The 24,067-nt window shown below is 43.3% G+C and overlaps 1 protein-coding gene across 1 annotated transcript in view; it reads right to left on the reverse strand.

Annotated features, from left to right (window-relative positions):
• MAP4K5 (mitogen-activated protein kinase kinase kinase kinase 5) overlaps positions 1-24,067 on the reverse strand; it is a 686,515-nt gene that overhangs the window by 280,321 nt on the left and 382,127 nt on the right. The window contains exons 18-19 of the mRNA XM_078659722.1: positions 13,378-13,591; positions 8,569-8,666 (exon numbers count right to left, since the gene is read on the reverse strand). Coding sequence (XP_078515848.1) covers positions 8,569-8,666; positions 13,378-13,591 — 312 coding nt within the window. The remainder of the gene's footprint in view (positions 1-8,568; positions 8,667-13,377; positions 13,592-24,067) is intronic.

Genomic DNA, 24,067 nt, shown 5'->3' on the forward strand with positions numbered 1-24,067 from the left:
CCCCCTAAAAATGGGCTTAATCAAAATAGCATCATGGATGCAACATAACTACCTTAAATTAAACGGAGAAAAAACTGAAGTGCTCATATTTGGTAAAAACAACAATTTGTGTGGTCCCCAACACTGGCCATGCGAAATGGGTGCTCCTCCTACATCCTCTTCCCAAGTGCGTAATCTGGGCATCATTATTGATGACTCTCTTAGCTGTAGTTTTTACTGCGTGTGAGTGCATGCTATGTGTTTCGCCATCCTCAAATAGCTAAAAAAAATCTGTTTGATGTTGCCAGAGTCCACCCAGAAAACAGTGGTCAATGCCTTGATTACTTCAAGGCTTGACTATGGTAACGTGCTTTACCTGGGCTCTAACAAAGCCATAACACGCAGACTACAGATGGCACAGAATTCTGCAGCCAGGCTGTTATGTAAGGTCCCAAGAGCCATTTCTACCTCCCAACACCTACGAAACCTGCACTGGCTCAGGGTTGAAAACAGAGTCAAATTTAAAGCCGTAAGTTTCATGCACAAAATCAAAGCAGGTAATGCCCCGAAATACCTTCAATCCCTAGTCTGCCCCTATTTTCCCTCTAGAAATCTCCGCTCCTCCAAGCAAGGAAAATTCGTCATTCCCAAAAACAAATGGAAGGTCTTTCTCCTATCTAGGTCCCTCCCTGTGGAATACATTGCCGACTTCACTACGCAACGAGACCGATTACATCAAATTTTGCAAATCCTTAAAAACATGGCTTTTTAACAATTAGCCAGTTACCACGAGCACCTGAGTTCACACTTGCAACACTCCTACAATTCCAGTAATGAAACAAGAACACTGTACTATCCCAGTGCTGAAGACCCACTGTGTGCTCTGCCAGTGCCCCTCAATCCTGAGCCTTGCTATTGTACTTGTGAGGCTAATTCACAGCTCTGCCAGTGTGACTGAACCCTGATTTGCGCCACCCCTGCTATTCCCACAAAGACCCACACGCAGCTGTCCCAGTGGATCTCAATCAATCCTGGACTGCAGCCCCCCATTTGATTCCAGCTCTGAGACCATACACTGTTCTTCTAATGCACCTGCTTCCAAAACGTACACCCCTGACGTTCTATTATATCCAGCTCCCCGTCGGACCTTACCGCTGCCTGGTTGTGGAAGGAGAGTACGGGAAGAGGTGCCAGAGCGAGGACAAGAAAGGCACGGTAGGCGTTAATGGGGACGGCTGCAAGCGCGGAGCACCGGGAGATTCCATGCCTAAATAGAGGGTGGAGGGGAGCGGGCGAGGGTGATCTATACAGCTGAGGAGGGGTGCTTAGAGGGAAGAGCCGCTAATTGTTACAACGTCTGTGGGCTGGATGTGAAGGGGACACGACGGCTGAATACAACAAGACAGAGCGTGCTGCGCTTGGAGCGCGCATTACAAAAACGAAAGTGAAGCTTGCGATGACGGAAGGGAGCTGTGGACATGCGCGTGTTCACGGGCGCGTCCACAGACCCCAATCGCCAGCCCTGTCCGTGTCCAGGTCTGTACCACTTGGCAGGCAAGTCGTAACAATAGATCTCGCTGGCGACAGCGCTTTCGCGCTGCGTCGCCAGATGCGAGACCTAAAAATGGCTATGACAGCCGCTTTACCTCGAGTAGAATGAGCTTCTGGCCAACCAGGTAAGCATTTCGTCCCCGAATGATATGCAAAAACTATACAAGAAACTATGCATCTTGATATTGATTGGTTTGTAGAAGGCAAACCAGTTCTCACTGGTCCATAATTTATGAAAAGTCACTGATTTTCTTAAGTATCTAGTTTTGTTCAATTGAATTTCAGCACCCTTGATACATCAATGGAGTGGATATATTTCTCCGCTGGAGTTGAAGGATTTGGAAAGAAAAGTGAGCAAAGAGCTTGTTTGATGGGAAAAATCAGGAACCACTTTAGGGAGAAAACAAGTATGAGTTCTCATTCCAACTCAGTTTTTGTGAAAAACTGTATGTGGTTCATTTGCACACAGAACAAGGATTTTGCTCACTTTGCAAGCAGAAGTAATTGTAACTACAAAAGCTGTTTTCCATGAGTGGTGTTGTAAAGAAGTCTTGTGAATAGGTTCGAAACTATGCCCCATTAATTTAGATAAAACAATGTTAAGCTCCCATGGGGAGAAGGAGTTCTAACTGGAGGGAAAACCTTCTTAATACCCTCTAAGAAACCCTTAACTACACCCATTTTAAAAAACATGATGTTGGTGAAGGGGATTTACTATAGGCAGTTAGACCTTATTTCCTGTTACCGGTAGATGGAGACTGTGCTCCTTTCGTACCTGGCAATTTCCTGACTTCAACTCACTTCCACCGCTCATTTTGCTCCATGTGTCGGGCCCTTGACCATGAATTCTAGGTGCAAGTACAGAGTCTGTGTAACTGGGTATCCCTTTCTCCTAACCCTGCTGGCCTTGCCGTCACGCATCACCGACACTACCGAGTATTATTCAGTCTCATTTGGGCCACTTGAGCCTGGGTTTTTACATTTATTATGGTCCTCTGCAGTTAGGTTTCTGCGAATTCGTACTTTGCATCCAATTGCAATAACCTTTGAGGTTAATGAGACCGACCGCATGTCCCTTCTTCTACCGCCTTTAAAGCACATGCCTAAGAACTAGTGCTTAAAAAAACCTAATTATAGTGATGCTTTCAAATAATGTTAAGTGCAACTCGCATTACAGTTAAATTGATTTAATGTACAGTACTTTGATGTTTCTCATGCAAAAGGCATGTTTAATAGGCGCAATTTCCCTGCATTAAACCTGTTCCGTTAGCCGACGCGAGCACTACATGCCTGGTGCTGTGCACGACCGTTGGCCGACGCAGCCCCGCCCACATAATGGAATGCCCGCACCGCGGCGGAATTTGCGCCGCGGTAAACAGGTTAAACACCTCCCTTTACAAAATACAAACAACACATCGGGTTGTAGCCGCAGAGTGCACTTCACCGCTCCATAAAAGCCAGCCTTTTGACTTTTTCAAGTACTGTTTCTTGCAAACTGATCACACCACTTGGAAGCAGTTCTATGGTTGCTCCTGGAAGGAGACAGTCCTATAAGGATAAGGATTCCCTGTTTGTTGACCTGCTTAGCCAAATGTTTTTTCTTGGAGTTTTATATAGCGCAAACTCGACCCTAAAGTGTCAGTGCACTTTACATGAGCACCAGTTGCATGGTTGAAAAAAGTACACCTGTACACCTAAAATATAAATGCTTGTAGCAACCTGCATGTATATACGCTAGTGTTAAAACGTCAGGAAATGTTAAAATGTTAAACCTCTGAATCTTTGAAGCTATCCAAATGGTTGGTGAAGACTGTAGCTGAACACACACGGTTTTCCTTAACTCTCAGCCCCCATGTTTTTTTTTTATATACAACACCACCACTACAGTTGCCCAGTGGGCTTTATATGCACTTAACATACAAACACTTGTTCACTGCAGTACTTTCCCTCACAAAACTGCACTGTAGCTCTAAAGTATGTCTCTCCGTGACTCTATTTTACACACACAAACACACACAAACACACACACACTTATCTCACAAACACATTCCATTAGCTCTCTTTATGCTATCGCTCACACACACTTACCTCTCAGGTTTTAACTCTCTCTCTCATTCACACACATAATACTCACAAATATTAATTCCGCACAAACCACATTCACAGGTTCTCTCTCTTCCTCTCACATACACACACATTTCTTTCTCTCACCGTCTCTTTCTCTCGCTCTAAAGCACAAAGTATCTCTCTCAAACACCTATTCTTTCTCTCCAACGTCCAGAACACCTCTTTCAGCCACATTATATTCTCTTGCAACAAACAAATGCTCTTACTCTCAAAAGTACAAACAAAAGTACCTCTCTCAAATACAGCAGCTAAAAACGTGCTCCCTAGCCCAGCTAGTTTTTTTTATTGCAAACTGCCCCTGAATCCAGTGTAACAGGTGCAATATACAGACCTATTTGGTGTTAGCATGGTGCAACAGATTGCGCCTTATTGTTGGAATGTGCAGGAGTAAACTAAAGTGTTTTTTAATTTTGGAAACCTTTAAACACAGTTCCTAGCTCTGGTTAGTGACAATTAATGCAGGCATTTACTGCCCGCATATATACACTTACATATATCACATCACTCCCTCTATTTCTCACCTAAACTTACTCTCTCTATATATATATTTATAACCTGCTTATCACTCGGAAAATCTAACTCACATTTATAAAACCTTCATTATTAAACTATCTGTACACCATCAATCTCTCTCTCTCTTTCTCTCCAACTTTCTCTAACACTTTGTTTCTCTCAATTTATCTATCTTATTCTCACTCTCATTTAACTATTTAGCTTCACATTACCTATCACTTAGTTCTTTAAATAGCTCTACCTATTTCTGTGTTCACATTTTATCACTTTCTCTCTCACTCTTTTTGACTCTCACTCACTCTCTAGGCAGCAGAGCTATTGGCATTGCGAATAATGTTAGTTCGATTTTTTTGTTAAAAAATATCCCAGCAGTAACATAAGTAGAAAAACAAAATAAACAAAGCAAGGAATGGGTGCAGTACCACAGGCTGTTATTAGGTGTCCCTGTGGAGTAGTAAAGGGACCTCTCTATTAGCCACATAAGGTACTGCATCCTTAATGCAATTATTTTTTTTTTTTAATTGCAGCTCAGCATACATATCCATTTGTTTTTCTTTTAATACTTATTCAACTGCTGGGATATTATTGGAAAAAAATAATCTAACAAACATTAACAGATGCACTGGTAATAATAGCTCAAACTTTCATAAATGCGAGACCTATTGCATTGCAAATGCTTGTTTATAAATTTGTGCAATTCTGTTAGTCTAGTCTAGTATGGGTCTGAATTCTTGTTTGGGTCTTTTCTTCTGAACCAGAAAGTACCGGGAGTAAACTCCCAATCCTTTTTGGTAGTGCGGCATGTCCTCCGCTCCATTCTTCAGCATCAATGTGTTGACCTCCTTTTGCAAAGATCTATCTGATAGTTCGATGGTGTGGTTGGTGGTATTGAAGGAGGAGGAGATCTGCACAATATTCTAGACCAATGTGTATTTTTTGTTATTTGGTGCCACTCTTGGACATAATTGCTTACATTTCCTCCTACTGGAGAAGGCAAAAGGGAAGGAAGAAATCATTGTTTTGCTGCAGGTTTTCCTGTGGGTGCGGTTTTATGTTGTTGGAGACCTCCTTTCCCACTAGATGATTGCCTGTAGTGGTATGGTTGCCTAGGTGGTTGCTGCTGTTGGTGCAACCAATGAAGGGTTTGAACCCTCTGAGAGAAATTAAAACCGGTCATAAGGCCTGTACCACTTTCTGAGCTCTTCCTTTTTTTTCCAGGTCTACTGTTTTTAGAGTGTCCATTTCAGACTTCATTCTTGACATTTCATCATACATATGTGCGCCGAATAATGTTGAGCTTGAGAATGATAAATTAGTATTCCTCTGTTGCACTTCCGGTTTTAGGCCGGTCAGTCTCAGTCAAGAGTCGCGTCTTGTGGAGATGCCATGGCAGAACCCATGCGCTGCCAGGTCTGACGTATCTGCTACTGCCCTAATGATTTGATAATAGCATTCCCTCATTAAGGACATCTTAGAAGTCTTGTTTGTCTACCTTGGGGAGTTTGTCAGAGAATGTTTGTAAAGAGTTCCACACGAAATGATCATATTTTCCCAAGGGAACTTTCGCACTTGCTGCCTTCATCATTGTTGCAGATGTTCCACACATTTTTCTGCCGAATAAGTCCATTATTTTGCTCTCTTTGTCTGGTGGGGCAGTAGAAGTATCAGTATTTGTTTTTTTAGCTGCAGCTACAAATAACTGAATTCGGCATAGAAACCTTTCTTTAAAAAAAAATAAAAAAAAGAGGGTCCAGATCCGGTGGTTTGTACTTCTTTAGAAGTCTGGAAGGAATGGACCTAAATGATTCAGGCATCAAGAACAGCAGCATTGCTGCTCTAAAAGACACAGAACCAAAGGTAGAAGAGGTCTAGATGAGGTTCATTGGTGTAAAACCTCAAAGATGACAAAAGTCGAAGTAGTCGTGGTGGGCACCGTGATGCTCAATTTCGTAACCCCAGGACCAGGAGACAGCGAGATGCAACAGACTTTCTTCAGGGTGTTTTTTGAGGACGAATATATCTGAGAACAACCCAAAGCAGGAGAACCCCCTCTACATATTTTAAAGTCTTGCAACAGTCTTGGTGACAAATGGAGTGATGGAGATCAAGATCTTGACGTCACAGATGTTGGTCTTGACCGCAACCGATGTGACAGTGAGGTCTTCGACGTCGATTCTGGGGGACTTGACGTTGACGGGAAATGCTTTGCCACTGGTGGCGGTGTTGCTAACATGAATGTTTCGACGTCAACCTTGGTGCTGTCGTCCACGGAGGGGGTTCTCAATGTGGACACCTGCCTAGACATTGATCGAATTTGGTCCCTTGACGCTAACTTTGATGGAATACCCGTCAACAGTGCACAGGTAGGCAAGTTTCTTGAAATCACGATCCTGAAATCCGATCGGGAATGATCTCTCCTCTTGATGCCTTCTGTCCTTGGATCTGCCTCTTGGAAGTTCTCAGAGCAGGAGGAAAGGTCTCTGGTGGTAGAGGGGCTTTCACCATGGCTTCTTGAGGGATCAGCATTCTTCTCCTGTAGTACATGCAGTCGATCTTTTCTCTGCCTCTCATTGTTCTTTTGGAGGACATTTCTGTTTTTTTTTTACAGTGACTGCCTGAGCTAGGATGGTGATCTTCTGGAAGGCAGTGGATACAAACCCTGTGTTGGAGCCATCTTTTTTCCATAGGAAAGGCAATTCACAAAAAGTGAAGGCATTCTAACAAAAGAAATCTATTTTAGGCAGAAAAAAGGTGTTAAACTACTCCAATGCAAAATGTTGCATAAAAACTTGAATCCATGTTTTAATAAAGCTTTTCTGTCACTATTTGCCACAAAAGGCAGAGCTCAGTACCTTAGGATCCTGTTTCCAGGAGCTGGAAAAATGAACTGGCCTGCCGGTCACCTGTGAGACATGATGGGATACAGAGGGTACTGTGAGGGTACAATATCAGTTGCATTAGTTGAATGTATTACTTGCATCCTATTGACTAATTCGGTCCTTCACTCCTTTTTCCTTTTAAATAACGTCTGTGGAAGGTTTGCTATGATCACCTATAGTCCATGGTGACTTGTATGGAAGCAAAGTTTTTTTGTTTTTTTAATAAAATATGGACTTCTTTGCCTGTTTATAGGCTGCAATTGCTGTGAGATTACATTTTTTAAATATTTTTTATGTATACATACATGCATTTTAAAAGTGCTCCAGGGTCCTGCTCGTGGGCGTAACTATTCAGTTCTTATAACTATTGATGAGGATTCCCTGGAATAGAAACACAATTAACGCTACATATGCTCGAATCTGATGGAAGCAGAAAACACAACCTAAAATTAAATCAGTGCCCATGCAGATTGTCCACTAAGGGAGGTGTCACCACACACCTTGAGACTTGAGAAACACCTTTGAAGAAAAACAACCTGCAAACATCCAAACCCAACTCTTGATGACAGGAGTAAGAACAGCATATGTGTCTACAGACACCTTTTTTGAAAATTAATTTGTTTTTCCAATGGCTTCTCCATCTTTCCACATATCCCCATACACAAGACTGGTTCTAGACAATTCAGACAGAGCTTGGTCAATGAACAGGTATGCAGGCAGACAAAGGCACTGCCTGCATCATTAAGACAGTTCAGCCTTAACACCCCAAACCACACAGACACTAAAAAGGAGCAATGTGAATAGCCATTTCCAAATTCCAAGAGGAGAACTATGGTTCTTAGAATAAGTAGAAGGGGGAGGGCTGGGGGAAGCTATGAGTAATTTCTGGGAATCCGTGAGATACAAAGTTAGGTTGAGTAACTTGTTCTTCAGAAGTACATTCATTTGTCTATATGCATACTATATAAAGACTTCACAGAAAATATAAGCTGGGTCTCAGGAGAAAAAGTAAAACAATCAAACCGGAAACGTCTGGAGAACAGTATGACCAATACCTGCTTTATACCTCAATTCAGAGTCCAAGCTATAAGGTCTCCTAAAAGAGTGAAAAAGGTACAAGCTGACTGACTTATTGGCAAGAAAAGTAGTAGGTCTTCTGCTAAAGATGGGGAGTTCTCTGCAAATCTCTCGAGCCGTAAAGACTTTTGTGATGATCAGAAAGCTACATAAAGTAACATATCAATAGCACAAACACTGGAGAAAATGTTTAATGCAACACATAGCAAACAAAGGGTAGTATGCCAAAGAAGGTAATAGCTGGGCGAGTGAACATGAGAAATGCATTGCTTGGTAAGTAAGAGGTAAAGTATAGTAGTTACTTAAATGGCACAATAGTATTTACGTTATGGCTTTTTTTTCAACCCAATACTCTAATTGTCCACCACTATCACAAGCATCACTTGCCAAGGAAGAGTGTATGTTGCTGCATCAAAACAAGTTTACAGTGAAAAATACATACCGGAAAATCTTTTTTTTCTTTTTTGCGTGGCAGCTGCGGTGCTTGTACACTATTATCAGTGATTTCATGATCCGATTTTAAAGAGCCATCTGAAGTCCCTAAATATAACAGAGAAGTTTTGTTACAAATTATTTGGGGGATTATATCATGGATACTGCACGTAACTAGAATTTCTGCTACTGTTACCAGGACACATTTATGCTGTTGTGGTCCATAGCCATCCTTATATATTTTGGTATGGAAAATGGCAGTATTACACTATCTTTCAACTACATTACAACTTTGAAGTTGAAACATCTCTATATAATCATAATTAAACTTTCGAATCCCCAGTGTTGCTAAGGGAAGGTTATGGAATACACTTTTGTATTCCAAAGAAATTCCTTTCTAGGGCTGAGGAGCTGTGATCACACTAAAGAACAAGTTACTTTCCTTCGGTAATGTTCTTTCTGGTGGATAGTCTATCCAACTTCAGGTACCTCACCATGTGAATACCCCAGGTGGAAGACTGGAACAGGAGAATATTTTTTCCAACACTTCCCCCATGTGGCGTCAGGTGGCGTCATGCCGCTCCAAGATGCCTCCATACCACCGGGAAGTGAAGCCAGAGCCAAATATAACCCCTACCCCGGCGATCCAAAGGGCAGTTCATTTCTTTCAGTGCATTCTGATGCAGATCTGGAGATTGCTGCCTAAACCTGCAAGGGGTATGTCCCCTCAAAAGACTAAAGAAGTTTTGTGGCAGACTCCCACTAGGTTGGTCTCCCACACATCTTCTCCTGACAATAGAGGCATGAGGATGCAGGTCATGCTTTGACTTGTGTTGTTTCTGTGATTTTTACTTACCTGACGTTTTTGACTGTGACGAGCACATTTCCAGAGAAAGGCCTTGAGAGAAACAATGGATTTTCGCCCCCAGCCGAGACCGGCCCTTACCTGCTTTTCGACAATGGTTCATGACAGAGCTTGGCTTTGCTGTCATTGATCACCTTTAGATGAATTCTGGTGTAGTCTATGCAATACTTAGGAGTTGCGCAACAAACCCAGACATTAGAGACAAACCGGACGACACACTTCTTTGGCAAGACTTTGAGTCTAAACCCCTGCTCATAAACATACTCTAGAGTGCCTCCTGAAGTACTGTGGTATTTATCTCAGTAGATTATTCTCCTTTCAGCTTCCCTCACCCCACCATAGTGCTCTTAAGCAACAAGCTACACAAACAAAATGATAATGAAAAATGTAATTCAGATATGGAAATAAGAATTTAAGGCCAGTGTCAAGATGACTTTAATCAATATGTTTACATAGTGCTCCTGGAACACAAGTTTATTGGGTGCTTTACTTACAACTCTATCATGTAACAACTCAGAAGCATAGAACCAGGAGATATATGCCAAAAAATCAAGTCAACTGTAAGAAATATAGAGACCGAGAAAAAGCTCATATTAGGTCTTTTTTAAGATGAGGCTAGGGAAGCTGAAGATTGATATTTAGGAGTAAGGAATTTCATGGAAAGTTAATGGCACCTGTGAAAAATCGTTTCTGAGTAAACATAGTGCTGTATTGCGATATATGAATTTAGATATTTGTAAATCTAAAAACAATGCTACATCACTGCTCAAATATGAGAACACATTTTCTAATTCTGACTCGCCATTAGGAAGATGGGATTTACCTATATCAATAAACTGATTTAGACATACAGACCTCTGCTGCCCTAAAGGCCTTGTCGACAACAATGCAGTTGGGGCTGTTACAAAGCACAGCATCAGAGGTGAAGAGATGTTAGCATTATGGCCAAGATGGCACCAACCCAAAGGCAGAAACAGACTACAACATCCTTGAAGTCAGGGCGACTACGAGGAGCAGATAAGGTGTTATCTGCTGTAGGAGTGACAGAGACTTTTATAGAGTGCTTTGTTCAGAAACAGCTGCAGCTGAGGATGACAACCCGTCAAATTAAGCAGGATTAGTAGAAGCAGAAGGCAACATTACCTTCATTTGGATGGACACCAGCTGCTGGTACAAAGAGGAGGATTCAGGTACACTTTGAGAGCTTGAGCCATAATGATGCTCAGAAAACTAAGATGGCATTGAATGGGACCTATTTTTTTCTTTCTGTGGTGCTTTGAGGCTCTGAAAAAAGAAAAACCAAAGGTGATGATGGACGGAGCGTTGACAATACAAACACTCACCCCCAGTCAACTGATCTGGGTTTAATCCATCACCGTTCTTAAGCTCACTCCGCCACCCCAGTTCAGACATGGCTATATGCAAATCAGTCTGACCCTGTGCCTTCTGGGAACAGTCCAGCCCGAACTGCCAAGCCATGTCTTCCCTGGACCGGAATCAAGCTTCCCAGGACCGGTTTCTGGCATTACAGCCGTCTTCAGCCGGGCTTGCTTGACTCCAGTGGCAAAGTGAGCAAGGGACTCACGCCTGAGCATACCCTGCCAACTTAGGGCTGAACAGCCTCTTGAGCAGTCTCCAACAATCGGATTCTACCTAATGGGTAAAGTTATTTAATCCCCCTAGCAATGCAGCATTAAGCAAAAGTAAAATCAGATCATAAACAGCCAGTAATCAATCTGTGTGTGCCTCACTGAACAGAACTACAATCAATTATAATTTTCAAATTCTATTAACATTAAGTATAAGAGACCCTAAAAAAAAGTTTAGAAGTTCATCCTCAAATAATTCAATAACCACTAGATGGCCATCACACCTTTGCACCCAATCGTAGGAAGATAAACTTGTACTGAACAAAACCAATCCCATCTATTTGGGAATTTCCTGTTTACTCCCCTCAAGTGTTCAGTGACTAATAAATGTAAAACATGGTAAAACATTATTCACTGGCAAATCCTACCTCGACCTGTATGACTAAACTCACTGTATGCGATGTTGTGGAATCTTTTGAGAGTTCCGCAGAACAACCTCTGTCAGTGGTAAGTCAGTCTGGTTGGGTTCATGGACCTCAGGAGCTGCTGACGCACGGAGGATGGACCCTCCCAGTGTCCACTGAGGGACTTAACCACAACACAAGATGATGGACGGAGTGCTTAAACTTTTCAACCACTCACCCGAGTCAAGAGATCTGGGTTTAATCCATCACGCTTTTGCTCACAATGCCACCCGTCTTTGGACCACTGGATTCAAGCTAGCCTGGCTGATGAAAGGTGATACCCTGAAACCTGCACCAGGATGCTTGTTTCCAGTCCAGAGACGACCGGCTTGGCAGTTCGGGCTGGACTGTTCCCATGAGGAGCAAGGTCAAGACTGATTTGCATAGGTTGGGCCCGAACTTGGGTGGCATAGTGAGCAAAAGAACAATGGATTCAACACAGATCTCTTGACTGGGGGTGAGTGGTCAGTCATCCTCTTTTTGCGTTTGCCATATTAACGATGAAAAGTCTCTTGCAGTACTGCAGAAGAGAATATAATCTCTTTCCTGTAACTCAAGCACAAAGTTAACAAATGAATATGGTAAAAACTCTCTAGTAAAAGAAGGTAGAGCAAAGAATGGGATGTTACAATTAAATAGTTAAAATATCTTTGAAGCCTGTTGAGTATAAAAGAATCCATTGTTGAGAGGGGCAGACAAGATACTGAGGATTCCAGCATAAAAGGACAGAAAATGAAACAAAAACCAATCAAGCAGCTCGATGAGCGAGGGTAATCAGGATTCAATCAGTAAGGCAGAAAACAAAGATATTGGTGTTCAGAAGGCCCAGTGGATGTGAGGGTAATCATACCTGTCTCATTGACTAACAACTACATAAAGGCTTTAGATATTCACTTTATGCCATTAGTCACATCATAACCCCAGCTCATTTCTTTGAAGATTGCATTGCCAAATAATAAATAAATAAAAACAAAAACACACGCACATATAATTTAGTAATCAGCATTTAAATACTACAAAAATATTCAAAGAAATATTTTGAAATGTATTCAGCAGTGATCCATCGTCACCGATTTCAATATTCATCCTGCTTTCTTGATGTCTGCTTATACACATTCCAACCCTTTCAGTTCACTATTCTATGAAAATGTAGGGGACAAACCAATGGGTCTCCTAAGAGAGAGTACCTGGGCTAATACATTAATGTACAGTTTACAGAGGTGGTTCAACACAGTATTTAAATAGTTTTCTCAATTACAACATTTGAAATTGTAATCCTGAACAGTATTAGGTAGAACATTTAGAAAGAGTTTCACGACAGGCCGATACCATTCTATACTTTATTATTGTGACCCACCATGGATCAAATGTATTAAGCTCTTCTCATATCTCTCATCTAATCATCTAAATAATGAGCTTAAGCTGATCACATGCTTGCTATCTTTCTAATGTGTTGGCACAGAGCTGGTGTTGCACTGTATTCCTATTATCATCTCTCAGTGAGCTACCACTCAAAGAACATATTTCACACATCTCCCACTGTGCATAGTCTTAAGACCAAATACTTCTCACCCTGAAATGACAGTACATAATATGTTATTTAATTATTCAAGGTTTTATTTTATAACGTTTTTGGCAATTATTATTATTTGAAAGCGAGCTGACCAAGAGGGTTGAACATTTGTAAATGTAGCAGGTTGACTGTGAAAACACAGAAGCATGCAATTTGTGTTTAGATTGCAGGATGGGTGAGCTTGTGAATATAGTTTTATGAATATGCTTTGCATTTCTTTTCAATGTGCACTTAATATGTTCCAGAACATTTTAGTTAAGATTAACACTCAGCAATTAACAGAAGCACAAATTAGGTTAATATTCTAAGATTCAAATCAGTTCCTTACCAATTTCACAGTATCTGGAAGATAGCAATCCGGGACTGCTGACACTGTTAGTCAGAGTGGAAGACAAAGGTTCAACTTGTTGCACTGAACCTGGAATACTTTGTGTTCTATGAATTTGTGGATGTTTGTTGTCTGAATTTTGAATACGTTTTATTGTTTGAATCTCCCCTTCATCTGCTATGCGTTCTTCAGGACAACTGTTTATCCTCAATGGCTGAAATAAAATCAAAATTTAGAAAAGTAATGCTTTATTCAGGTTTGTGCCTGATTGTACTTTGGAGCAAAGCATAACATACAGTTAATGACTAGTGAACTGCAGAATGTGGCTAAATTACACCAAACTAAGGAGGATCCATCCCACATTAATACACTTTGTAAAACAAATTAATGTGCAGGGAGCATATAATTTAAATTAGTGTTACATTAAGAGAAGGTTCTTCTGTAATACATTTTCTGGTGGATCCTCAATATTCCTCCTGTAGATTCCTCATTTTGTATTGCCAGGCATCACAGGCAAAGTTTCAGCAATTCACCCATTCAACACAAAGCAGTGCAACCTGAATATGTGTTAGCATATTACTTAAGAAATTAACGCAGTAGCTTCATATATGTATGGTTGTGCCAGAGTGGTGACATACGTTAAGGCTAATTTTCTCAATCCACCAAGGATAGGGCAAAGATGAAACTAATGTATAATAAACACCCAGAAAAAAAATGAATTAGGGGAACAAGAAAAGTGGTTGGGAGATCAGCAATCTGCAGGAAAATTGAACATTTACCTGGGATGCCACAGGGCGCCAGGTAGCAGTGAAAGACAAAAGGTTAACCAAGCTATTCCATTGCACACTTGCCACGCAAGGCGGAGCTAGGTCGAGCAGCCAAGATGTAATCCATGAAGTGGCTGTAAGATTGTAATTAGAATACAATGTATAACAGTAATAGAACTATCAAAGCAAGGTGCAGTCAGTGTTTAAAAGTATAGGTCTGATGATGAGCGATAAAATGATTATCAGCAACACACACTTAAAGGGTGTAGGCACCTTGATAGCACTTAAGTGGTAAGGTCTCAACATTCTCAATCTCAGTTTCAAATTGTTCTGTGAAACTGCTTGATATCCTGGGCCATAACACCACAGTTCAATGGTGGATGATCTGAATTACCCTATTCAAATTTAACAGTGCACTTGCTCATGCGGCAAGTCAAGTCTCTGAAGAATATTTCATTGGCTTTAAAGCAAGCCTTTCAAAGTAATCAAAATTCTGTAGAAATTGCCATGGGGTTATAAAAGGAATAGAGGTTCCATGAACTTCAGATAAAGCTGATCTTAGATACAACATGTCAATTTGCTTGATCAATCTGATTTATAGTTAACACTTTGAACATATATTGTGCATGTTCTAATCACTTCAGTGTTGCTGAATTTAAAAAAAAATGTGAATAGGAAATATATCCACAGAGTGAACAATTGTAAACATACACAATAAATATATTTTAAAAAAGCATTCTTTGCTACAAGTCTCTGATAAGTGATAGTGAATATCAATGATTTGTGCAGCCTTTTTAGTTCTGGCTAACCATGGAGCCCAAGCTGGCCAGTTGCATAAGATCTACGGTGAGCTTACCAAGAGCTCACATTGTGCTTAGGACCTACCCATTACTTACCATTGGTTTTATTGTCACTCTAATTTGTTTGCTTCTTATTAAATGGCTTATCTTGTCCCATCTTGTGTTTGTCCCTCAAACTAAAGCATGGCCTATCAAGAACTTTTTGCTTGGGTGACTTCCATTTCTAACTGCTTTTTGTGGTTAAGCACTACATGTGTTTTCCAACTCTCTTCCTCATGTGCTTTTCCCAAACACCTACAACTTGCCATACATGCTGCAGTCCATGTTGTTCTTGCACTCATGTGCTGCTCTCTCTCACATGTGCTTCTCCCCCTAGTCCGTGTTGCACTCTCCCTTGTGGGCTGCTCTCTTGCTCATGTTCTTCTCCTTCTGATCCACCCAGTGTCTCGTGTTGCGCTCTCCCTTGTGTATATGAGTGAACAAATAATTCCACTCCACCAGTAGGGTTCACAGAGTTTTGCCCACACTACATTTCACTTGGGACGCAGAGTTCCGGCAAAACTCTGACAATTACTGAGTGCCAAACTTTTTTCTCTCAAACATTAAGTTTGAGTCCCCTAGTGCGATTTTTGGGCGATAGAACACCTCCTGACGAGATTTCTAAACGTGAGTGGTTGAGAAAGCTGCCGCTCAAGTAGAAAATCTACTCAAGCGGCAGAGGGAAGCAGTGCCCTCTGGTGCACTGCATGGTGTTATTCGTGCCAATTTTATAGCGTGGAACAAGCTTCCAGAGCTCAAAATCAGCGCAAGCAGCTCGATGGGCCGAATTATGCCTGCTCACGGAATTCCGTGGAATCTTGTGGAGTTTTTATGCAACTCTGTGGAATTCCACTGAGTAAAACTCTGCGTGTTCCACCCACCCCTACTTGTGTACTGCTTGTAACCTCCTTTCACCCTCTGGATTTACTTGTATTGTAGCCCCTGCTTCCACATGATTTGCCCCACCTGCTCTTCCATTGTTCCCCACGTCTCGCATGGCTTTACATATTTGTAGCTGCTATTTGCTGCTGAGTGCTCTGATTAAAAAAAAGAACTTCTGAGCACTTCAAAATTTCTGTTTTTACCTTCCAATCTTGACCAGTTTGAATAAAATGGATTTTAAACATGCAATATAATCGGTATTTTATTTTTGCTGCTTTGAACATGTTTAAAGATGGCGACCAAAATTAAATGTGCAAATTTCCTTGGTTCCTATGTCTGTTTTTACTTTCACATCATGTGATACTATATATGTATGGAAAGTAATGGTGCTCATTGTTGTGAGCAAGGTTGCAAGTTGGGACCGAAACGCATTGACTTTCTCTTGTTTCTCAAATGAAATCTCTTTGGGAACCTCAATTTGGAGTGCTATTTTTTTTTTTACCAGAGAGGGTTTTTTTTTGATGTGTGAGGTGGGGCGACACCTTGGCCCAGCAGTACTACTGGCTTATTCACAGATTCTGACTCCCACAGGATGGTCTTTTGCTGCTAAGAGCAAACTAAAGAGGGTTGGAGGCTGCTGCTGGAGGGGTGGGAGACTGGAAGGTTAGCTGTCCCTGTGGGCCTGGACATAGCTGTGTCTCCCACCCCAAAAGAACTAGGGGGCCTGTTCCTGGGGTAATGGGTCTTGGCACAGCCTGTAACAAAAACCATTGATGCCACAGAAGATTCAAACTGTTGAGGACACTACCTTGCAGATGAATTGCTCTAGTACGGAGTCAGCCTTCTCGCCCAATAGGTCAGAACTGTCAAAAGTAATATCCGCGAGTGATGCCTGAATGTCACCAGAGAAGAAAACAAGTTACTTACCTGTAACTTTGGTTTCCCAGTATTGGTAACTTTCATAGATTCCCCTATAGCTTGTATCATTCCCCGTCGTCGGAATGGGAGTCATGGTAACCAAAATAACATAGCTGTAGGTACAAAAGAGAAAGAAAAAGGCCTAGGCCTCCTTCCCTTTTGTAGCATATCCGCCTCTTTTTGTAAAAGAGACCAAAACTAAGCCTCAGCCAATCAGAAGAGCCTCACCCCATAGAACCCTCCTGAAGGAACCTCAGAGCCTCAGATTTTCGTAGCCGTTGTGTAACAGTAACCACATCTGCTGAAGGCTGAGCTTTCCCAGGGGAGGAGGGTGGGCGCATGGGAATCGATGAAAGTTACCAATACTGGGGAACCAAAGTTGCAGGTAAGTAACATGTTTTCTTCCCCAGTATTGGAACTTTCATAGATTCCCATAGATTGTATCAGAGTAGCTAGCAGTACGCAATAAAGCACATTGTGTGGCATAAATAAAGAGACATGTTAGTATCCGTACTATCATAAGAGAAGAAGTAAATCACATACTGGAATAACAGTCTGTACCAATAGTAAATACAAAATGTGCAGAAATAGGAAGGAGGCATAGTAGGGAAAGCTCACCAATTAGTGGAAGAGTTTCCTCAGGGCTGCCTGGCACACAGCTGTGTCTTCCTGTGTCAAGGATTCCAAGCAGTAATGCTTCGTAAAGGTGTGCACGCTGCTCCAAGTAGCAGCTCTGCAAATGTCTCTGATGTGTACTACCGCGAAGAGAGCTGTAGAAGAAGCCTCGAATCTTGTGGAGTGTGCTCTAATCCTGCTGTCCAGCGGCTTACCCGCTGTTGAGTGGCAATATAGAATGGTACTGGAGATCCATCTTGCAATACTTTGCTTTGAAAGTGGAAGGCCTTTGCGAGTACCACCAAAAGCGATGAATAATTGTGAAGATTTACAAAACCCTTTGGTGCGATCCAAATAAAATTTCAAGCACCGCTGCACATCCAGAGAATGGAGTGACCTCTTCGCTGGTGTGGAAGGGTGAGGAAAGAAAGACTTGAGAATCACAGGTTCATTTAGGTGAAAGTCTGAAGGCACTTTAGGTATGAACCTCGGATTAGTTCTTAAAATCATGGTATTTCTTTTGAACTGGAGAAAAGGTTCCTGTATTGTGAGAGCCTGCAATTCCCCAATGCGTCTTGCCGATGTGAGGGCAAGAAGGAGAGCCAATTTCCACAAAAGAAATTTCATGTCCACCCGATGAATCGGTTCAAAGGGATTTTTCATGAGCTGTGCGATAACTAAATTCAAATGCCAAGTGGGAGGCGGAGGCCTCACCGGGGGAATGACTCGGAATAAGCCCTTAAGAAACTGTTTAATTATTCTTGAAGACCAGAGAGAAGGTCCAGATGCAGAGCGTCTGTAGCGAGAAATCGCTGCCAAGTGAACTTTTATGGATGAATGAGCCAATCCTGTCTTAGCCAAGGACAAGAGAAGGTAGAAGTTGATGAGGCTGAGAAGAGAAAGGGTCAACACTTTCCTTCCGGCAACAAATGCAAAATCTTTTCCATTTCAAACGGTAAGTTTTATTTGTGGAAGGGGCTCTAGCTTGAGACAGAACTTCTCTTACTTCATTCGAGATGGGAAGGTTCATGAATTCTCGCTGCTCAGGAGCCATGCAGTCAGGTGTAATGAATCTGGATCCGGATGCCAAATCTGCCTGTGGGACATCGTGAGAAGATCCGGAATCGCCCGCAAAGGAAGAGGAGGGACGAGAGACAGAAGGTGAAGTTCCGTGAACCAGAACTGTCTCGGCCAAGCAGAAGCTATTAAGATCATCTTGCACGGTTCCGCTTTGATCTTCCTGAGAAGCCTCGGGATCATCGGAATGGGGGGAAAGGCGTACTCAAATGCTCTTGACCAAGCTATCGAAAGCCCATTCCCTAATGACCCTCGATGGTGAAGCCTGCTTGCGTAAGACCGGCATTTCTTGTTGATCTGGGTGGCAAATAGATCTATTGAGGGTTTGCCCCACCGTTGAAAAATCTCCTCCAAGACCACCTGGTTCAGTTCCCATTCTTGACTGACTGACGACAGCCTGCTGAGTCTGTCCGCCTTTTCGTTTAGAACTCCTGGTAGATGTTCTGCCTGCAGCGATATTCCGTTAAGAATAACCCATTTCCAAATCTTCTGGGCCTCTTGAGACAACGAAAGAGATCTGGTACCCCCTTCCTTGTTCATGTAGTGCATGGCCGTGGTGTTGTCCGTTCAGACGAGAACCGCTGACCCCTGCAGTCGTGGGAGAAACGCCTGTAGTGCTAGCCTGATAGCCCTGAGTTCTAGGAGGTTGATGTGAAGAAGACGGTGCTGGGGCAACCAATGCCCTCTGACATGAAGATCCTGAAGCACCACACCCCAGCCGTCCAGTGAAGCATCCGTTGTTACCACTTGAGGAGCCGGATTGCTTAAGAAGGATAGACCTTGGGAAAGGTTTTCTTGCTTCGACCACCACAAGGCTGCTCTTTTCATTGCTACAGTAATCATCACCTTGTCGTCGAATGAGCCGTGAACTCGCCTGCATTGTTTGTCTAGCTGTTCCTGAAGAGTCCGCATCCGCAATCTGCATGAGGAGATCACCCCCAGAAGGGATTTGTAACGGCCTACTGAAAGACACTTTCTTTTTCTCAATAGCAGCGCCATGGATTGCAGTTTTTCCTGCCTTTCTAGGGATGGAAAAGCCCTGTTGAGATTTGTGTCCAAGATGGCCCCCAGGAAACGCGCTGTCCTGGACGGAATCAGAGATGATTTCCCTTTGTTGAGAGTAAGACCCAAATTCTGGAATAGGTTCGTACATGCGTTGACTGCTTCCCTCGCAGCCTACCTGGACTGGGCCTTCATCAACCAGTCGTCCAGGTTTGGGAAGACCTGAAAATGATGTTTCCGTAGGAAAGCTGCCACTCGTGCCAGCACCTTGGTAAAGATCCTTGGGGCAGAGGGAAGTCCGAAGGGTAAAACCCTGAATTGAAAAGGGCTCTTGGCTACTGTAAACCGTAGAAACCTCCTGTGCGCTGGGTGAATAGGTATGTGAAAATACGCATCTTCGAGATCGAGAGGCCAAGAAATCCCCTGGATTGATGAGACGTAATATATCCTGAAGAGAAACCATCAGAAAGGATTGGGAAATGAGATAGGTGTTAAGCTCCCTGAGATCTAAAATAGGGCACCATAACTCTATTCTACATACATCTTTGTCAATAACTCTACCACTTTTTGGGCTAGAAGAAAATATTAAGGGCAAGGCAAAATCTTTTCTCTTCTATGCGATGTTATTGGCGAGAAGACAAATTTGTATACAGTGGATAGAGAAAACACCTCCACTACATTCTCGGTGGCTTTCATCCCTATATGAAATTTCTAAAAGGGACCTTAAGAGAACAGCTAGTAAGCGCAACTTGGCCTTCTGGGACCTTTTAATCAACTGGAGGTGAACCCGTTCCCCCCCCCCCCCCCCCCCCCCCCGGGTCCGATGATTATGCCATCAACGCTCCTGGACCAGGGCCAGTCTAGAATCGATTTTGGTCCTACAGGTTGAAAAATACCTAGATGGAGTTAAAAGATACCCTCTTTCCTCTTTGGGACATCTCTACCACCAGAAAAACAAATCACGTTTTAAAAACGTGCAAGGTGGTTAGTATTATCCTTGTCGGGAAGGGAAGGCAAATGAGGACAAAAAAAAAAAAAAAATAGGGCACCATTTTTCCAGCGTCTTCTTTACCAGGAAGAACCTGGAATAGAATCCTTTCCCTCTTTGAGATAAGGGGACTAGCTCCACAGCTCCCTTTAGGAGCATCTGATGAACCTCGAGCTTCAAGAGACACAGATGTCTTGAAGGAATGGCAGCAGGGGGCTTGGAAGGTGGGATTTTTGTGAACTTTAAAGTATGGCCCTTTCGAATGATGTTGAGCACCCAACGGTCTGATGTTATCTGAGTCCCGTTGCGGAGGTATTGAGACACCTTGCCTCCTACAGATGTTGTGGAGGTGGGTGCAGCAGGCAGAGCCAGAACGCCGCTATTGCCTCTTGGACGTATCACGTCCCTGGAGGTTCTGCTTTCCTCTCGTATTCGATCTAGAGAAAGACGAGGCTTGACCTTGCTTTTGGTGATAGGGCTGACTGAACGACTGCGACGTTGATCCATATGATGAGTACATTTGCAGCTAGTATGAGCCTCTGTATGATGTGGTACTCCTCCCTCTGGCACCCCTGAAAGGAACTTTCCGGTATTGAAGCGTACCAAGAGACCTGGCCGTCTCTGTATCCTTCTTTATCTTTTGGAGGGCATCATCTACGTGTTTTCCGAATAATGCCTCTCTGTCGAAAGGGAGGTCCAAGATCTTATTCTGGACCTCCGGCCTGAACCACTTCGCTCTGAGCCATCCTTGGCGACGAAGAACCGTTGCTCCAGCTAATGAACGAAAAGCCGTAGTGACAATGTCCATGGCACAATCTATCACCTCAGCCGATGTCGCTTCCCATTCTTGCAGTATTTTCTTGGCCTCACCTCTTGCCTCCTGGGGAAGTTGTTCCAAATAAGGTGATAGGTCACACCACAATTGGCGATCATACCTGCCCAGTATCGCCAAAGCATTTGCCGCTCGCACCAGGAGACTAGTCATTGACGAGAACCTTTTTCCTGCATAATCAAGTCGCCTGCCTTCCTTATCAGGAGGAGTTGTAAGGGGTGCCGAAGGGTTGCGGGAATTCCTCTGTGCCGCCTGCGATATCACAGAGTCCGGTTTTGGTTGCCCAGTCAAGGACGCCGGACCATCTTCAGGTGCCTTATATTTTTTTACCAGGCGTGGCAGGACCGGAATAACAGTAGCCGGGTTTTTCATAGCCTTGAGACTCTCATCCCACACATGCTCAACAATGGGTATAGATCGGGTCACCTTCCTATAGGGTTCTTTAAAGTCATAGAGAAAACACTCCGTCTGTACAGAAGGCATAGGCAGCTTGAATCGGCTAGATGCTCTCTCCATTAGCTTATGGAAACCCCTACATCCGCTGGGAGAGAATCCACCGGGTCTGGACTAGGCGACGCTGGATCCGGGATCACATACTCATCCCACTCTAAGCCCTGATTAGGCCGGTTATCAATTGTCTGATCCTCATCCGAGGAATCATCCTGTACGTCCGGTAGTGTTGAAGGAATATTCGAAGCAGGTGTTTGTGGCTGAGAGAACAGCTGGGTTGGCAACTCTTGAGAAACCATCATTGGAGTTGTAGGGGCAGGTAAAGTTTACACTGCCGGGATAGACGCAGCCTGAGTTGTAACCTGAGAGGACCTGGTTTTATAGTCCTATACTATGGAGATCCGCCAAAAGTGAGGAAGGAACAGACACCATCTTCTGGCCTGTGGACTCCTGACGTTGATAAGAATGTTGGTAAGAACATTCATGAAGAAACTCGCCTTCAGAATCTGTTTCCTGACATTTTACCAGCAGTTGAGATGGACTGTTAGCATACCCGAAAGAGGCCTGATCATCTTCGTCAAAATCCTCTTCTTCTTCTTCCAGTAACAAAGCGGGAGGCAAGGGGTTAACCCTCCTTGGGGACTTCATGTCCGGAGTTATCCTTTTCAAGGAAATAATTATTTACTCCGTTGGCGACTGCATCGTCAACGGTACCGTGGTCGATGGAGAAGGTAAAGGTAAACCTGTCGACGATGTCATCAACGGAAGAGTCACCGTCAACGGACGGACTGTCGACGACGAGATGGGCATCGTCGAAACTGTTGTCGACGATGCCGTCGACAATCCTGCCGTCGTCATCGTCATGGTTGTCGTTGAAGCACTCGTCGACGAAATCCTCGTCATCGCTGCCGTCGTCGATATCCCCGTCGACATCCTCGTCGAGGTCGCTGTCACCGTCGTCGACAATCCTGTCGACATCGACTGTGCAGTCGACGAGCCCGTCGACGGTACCAATTTAGTCACCTTGGATTTAGACGCCTTCGTCAACGGAGCCTTCTGCTGCGTCCTTGACGACTTGGAGCTTTTCTCCGACTTCTCAGATGACAGAGAAGATGGCTTTTTGAAAGTTGTAGCAGTCTCCATCACTGCTGAGTGTGTAGATGGTTCTTCCCTCGCCTTTACAACGTTGGTGAGGAAATTTTACAGGACTCACGGGGGATCTTTTTTGTGGCCTTAACTGGACGCTCCACAGAAGGTGAAGGGGAAGCCCTACCCCTTTTGACTGACCTTCTGGATGATGTTGCTGAAGAAGAGTCCTCACTGTCGCTTGACACCGTCTCTTTTCTGGACTTCAATTTCTGGAGCCAAGTGAGGAGGCGACCCTCACGGTCCCGGATGGTCTTTGAAGAGAAGGTGCGGCAGATCTCGCAGTCCGTAGCCTTATGATCCGGATACAGGAAATATATACAGTCCTTATGCCTGCCCTCCACATACAGCTTTTTCTTGCCACAGGTGGAACATGACTTGAAAAGGGCCTTATTCTCCTTGTCAGACATTTCAGAAGAAACACCTAACAATCCTGAAGAAAAAAGTTGAAGAAAAGTTTCAAAAGAGTAGAAAATGAGCAGAGCTCAAAGGAGACTTCCTAAGCACAACGTGCGGTAGAAAATATGAGGCTCTGAGGTTCCTTTATGAGGGTTCTACGGGGTAGGCTCTTCAGATTGGCTGAGGCTTAGTTTTGGTCTCTTTTACAAAAAGAGGTGGATATGCTACAAAAGGGAATGAGGCCTAAGCCTTTTTCTTTCTCTTTTGTACCTACTGCTATGTTATTTTTGTTACCGAGACTCCCATTCCAGCGACTGGGAATAATACAAGCAATGGGAATCTATGAAAGTTCCAATACTGGGGCAAGCCAATGGATCTCATCAATGTGTGGCTTCAGAGCACCAAGCTAGTCCAGACTGCACTGCATATGGAGTCCATAGGTGTCCAGTCCTGATCTGATAACTTATTTTATTTTATTTATTTTATGTGCTTCTATAGCGCATGAATAGACCCCCGTAGGGGTATCTCCGCGCTTTGCCATACAGAAGGAGCGTGTACTGTGCCAAGTCATTGCAGAAATTACTGGGCATAGGGGGGAATTAACTACTGTTAAAAAGGTGAGTTTTAAGGGATTTTCGGAAGGACAAGTGGTTGGTTATTTGTTTCAATGTAAGGGGAAGGGAATTCCAGAGAGTTGGTCCAGTATGAGCCAGAGGGCGGCCACCTTGTCGGGATTTCTTTATTTTGGGGATCTATAGTAACTTAAGGTTACTGG

The sequence above is a fragment of the Lissotriton helveticus genome, chromosome 9 (assembly GCF_964261635.1).
Source record: "Lissotriton helveticus chromosome 9, aLisHel1.1, whole genome shotgun sequence".
Taxonomy (NCBI): Eukaryota; Metazoa; Chordata; class Amphibia; order Caudata; family Salamandridae; genus Lissotriton; species Lissotriton helveticus.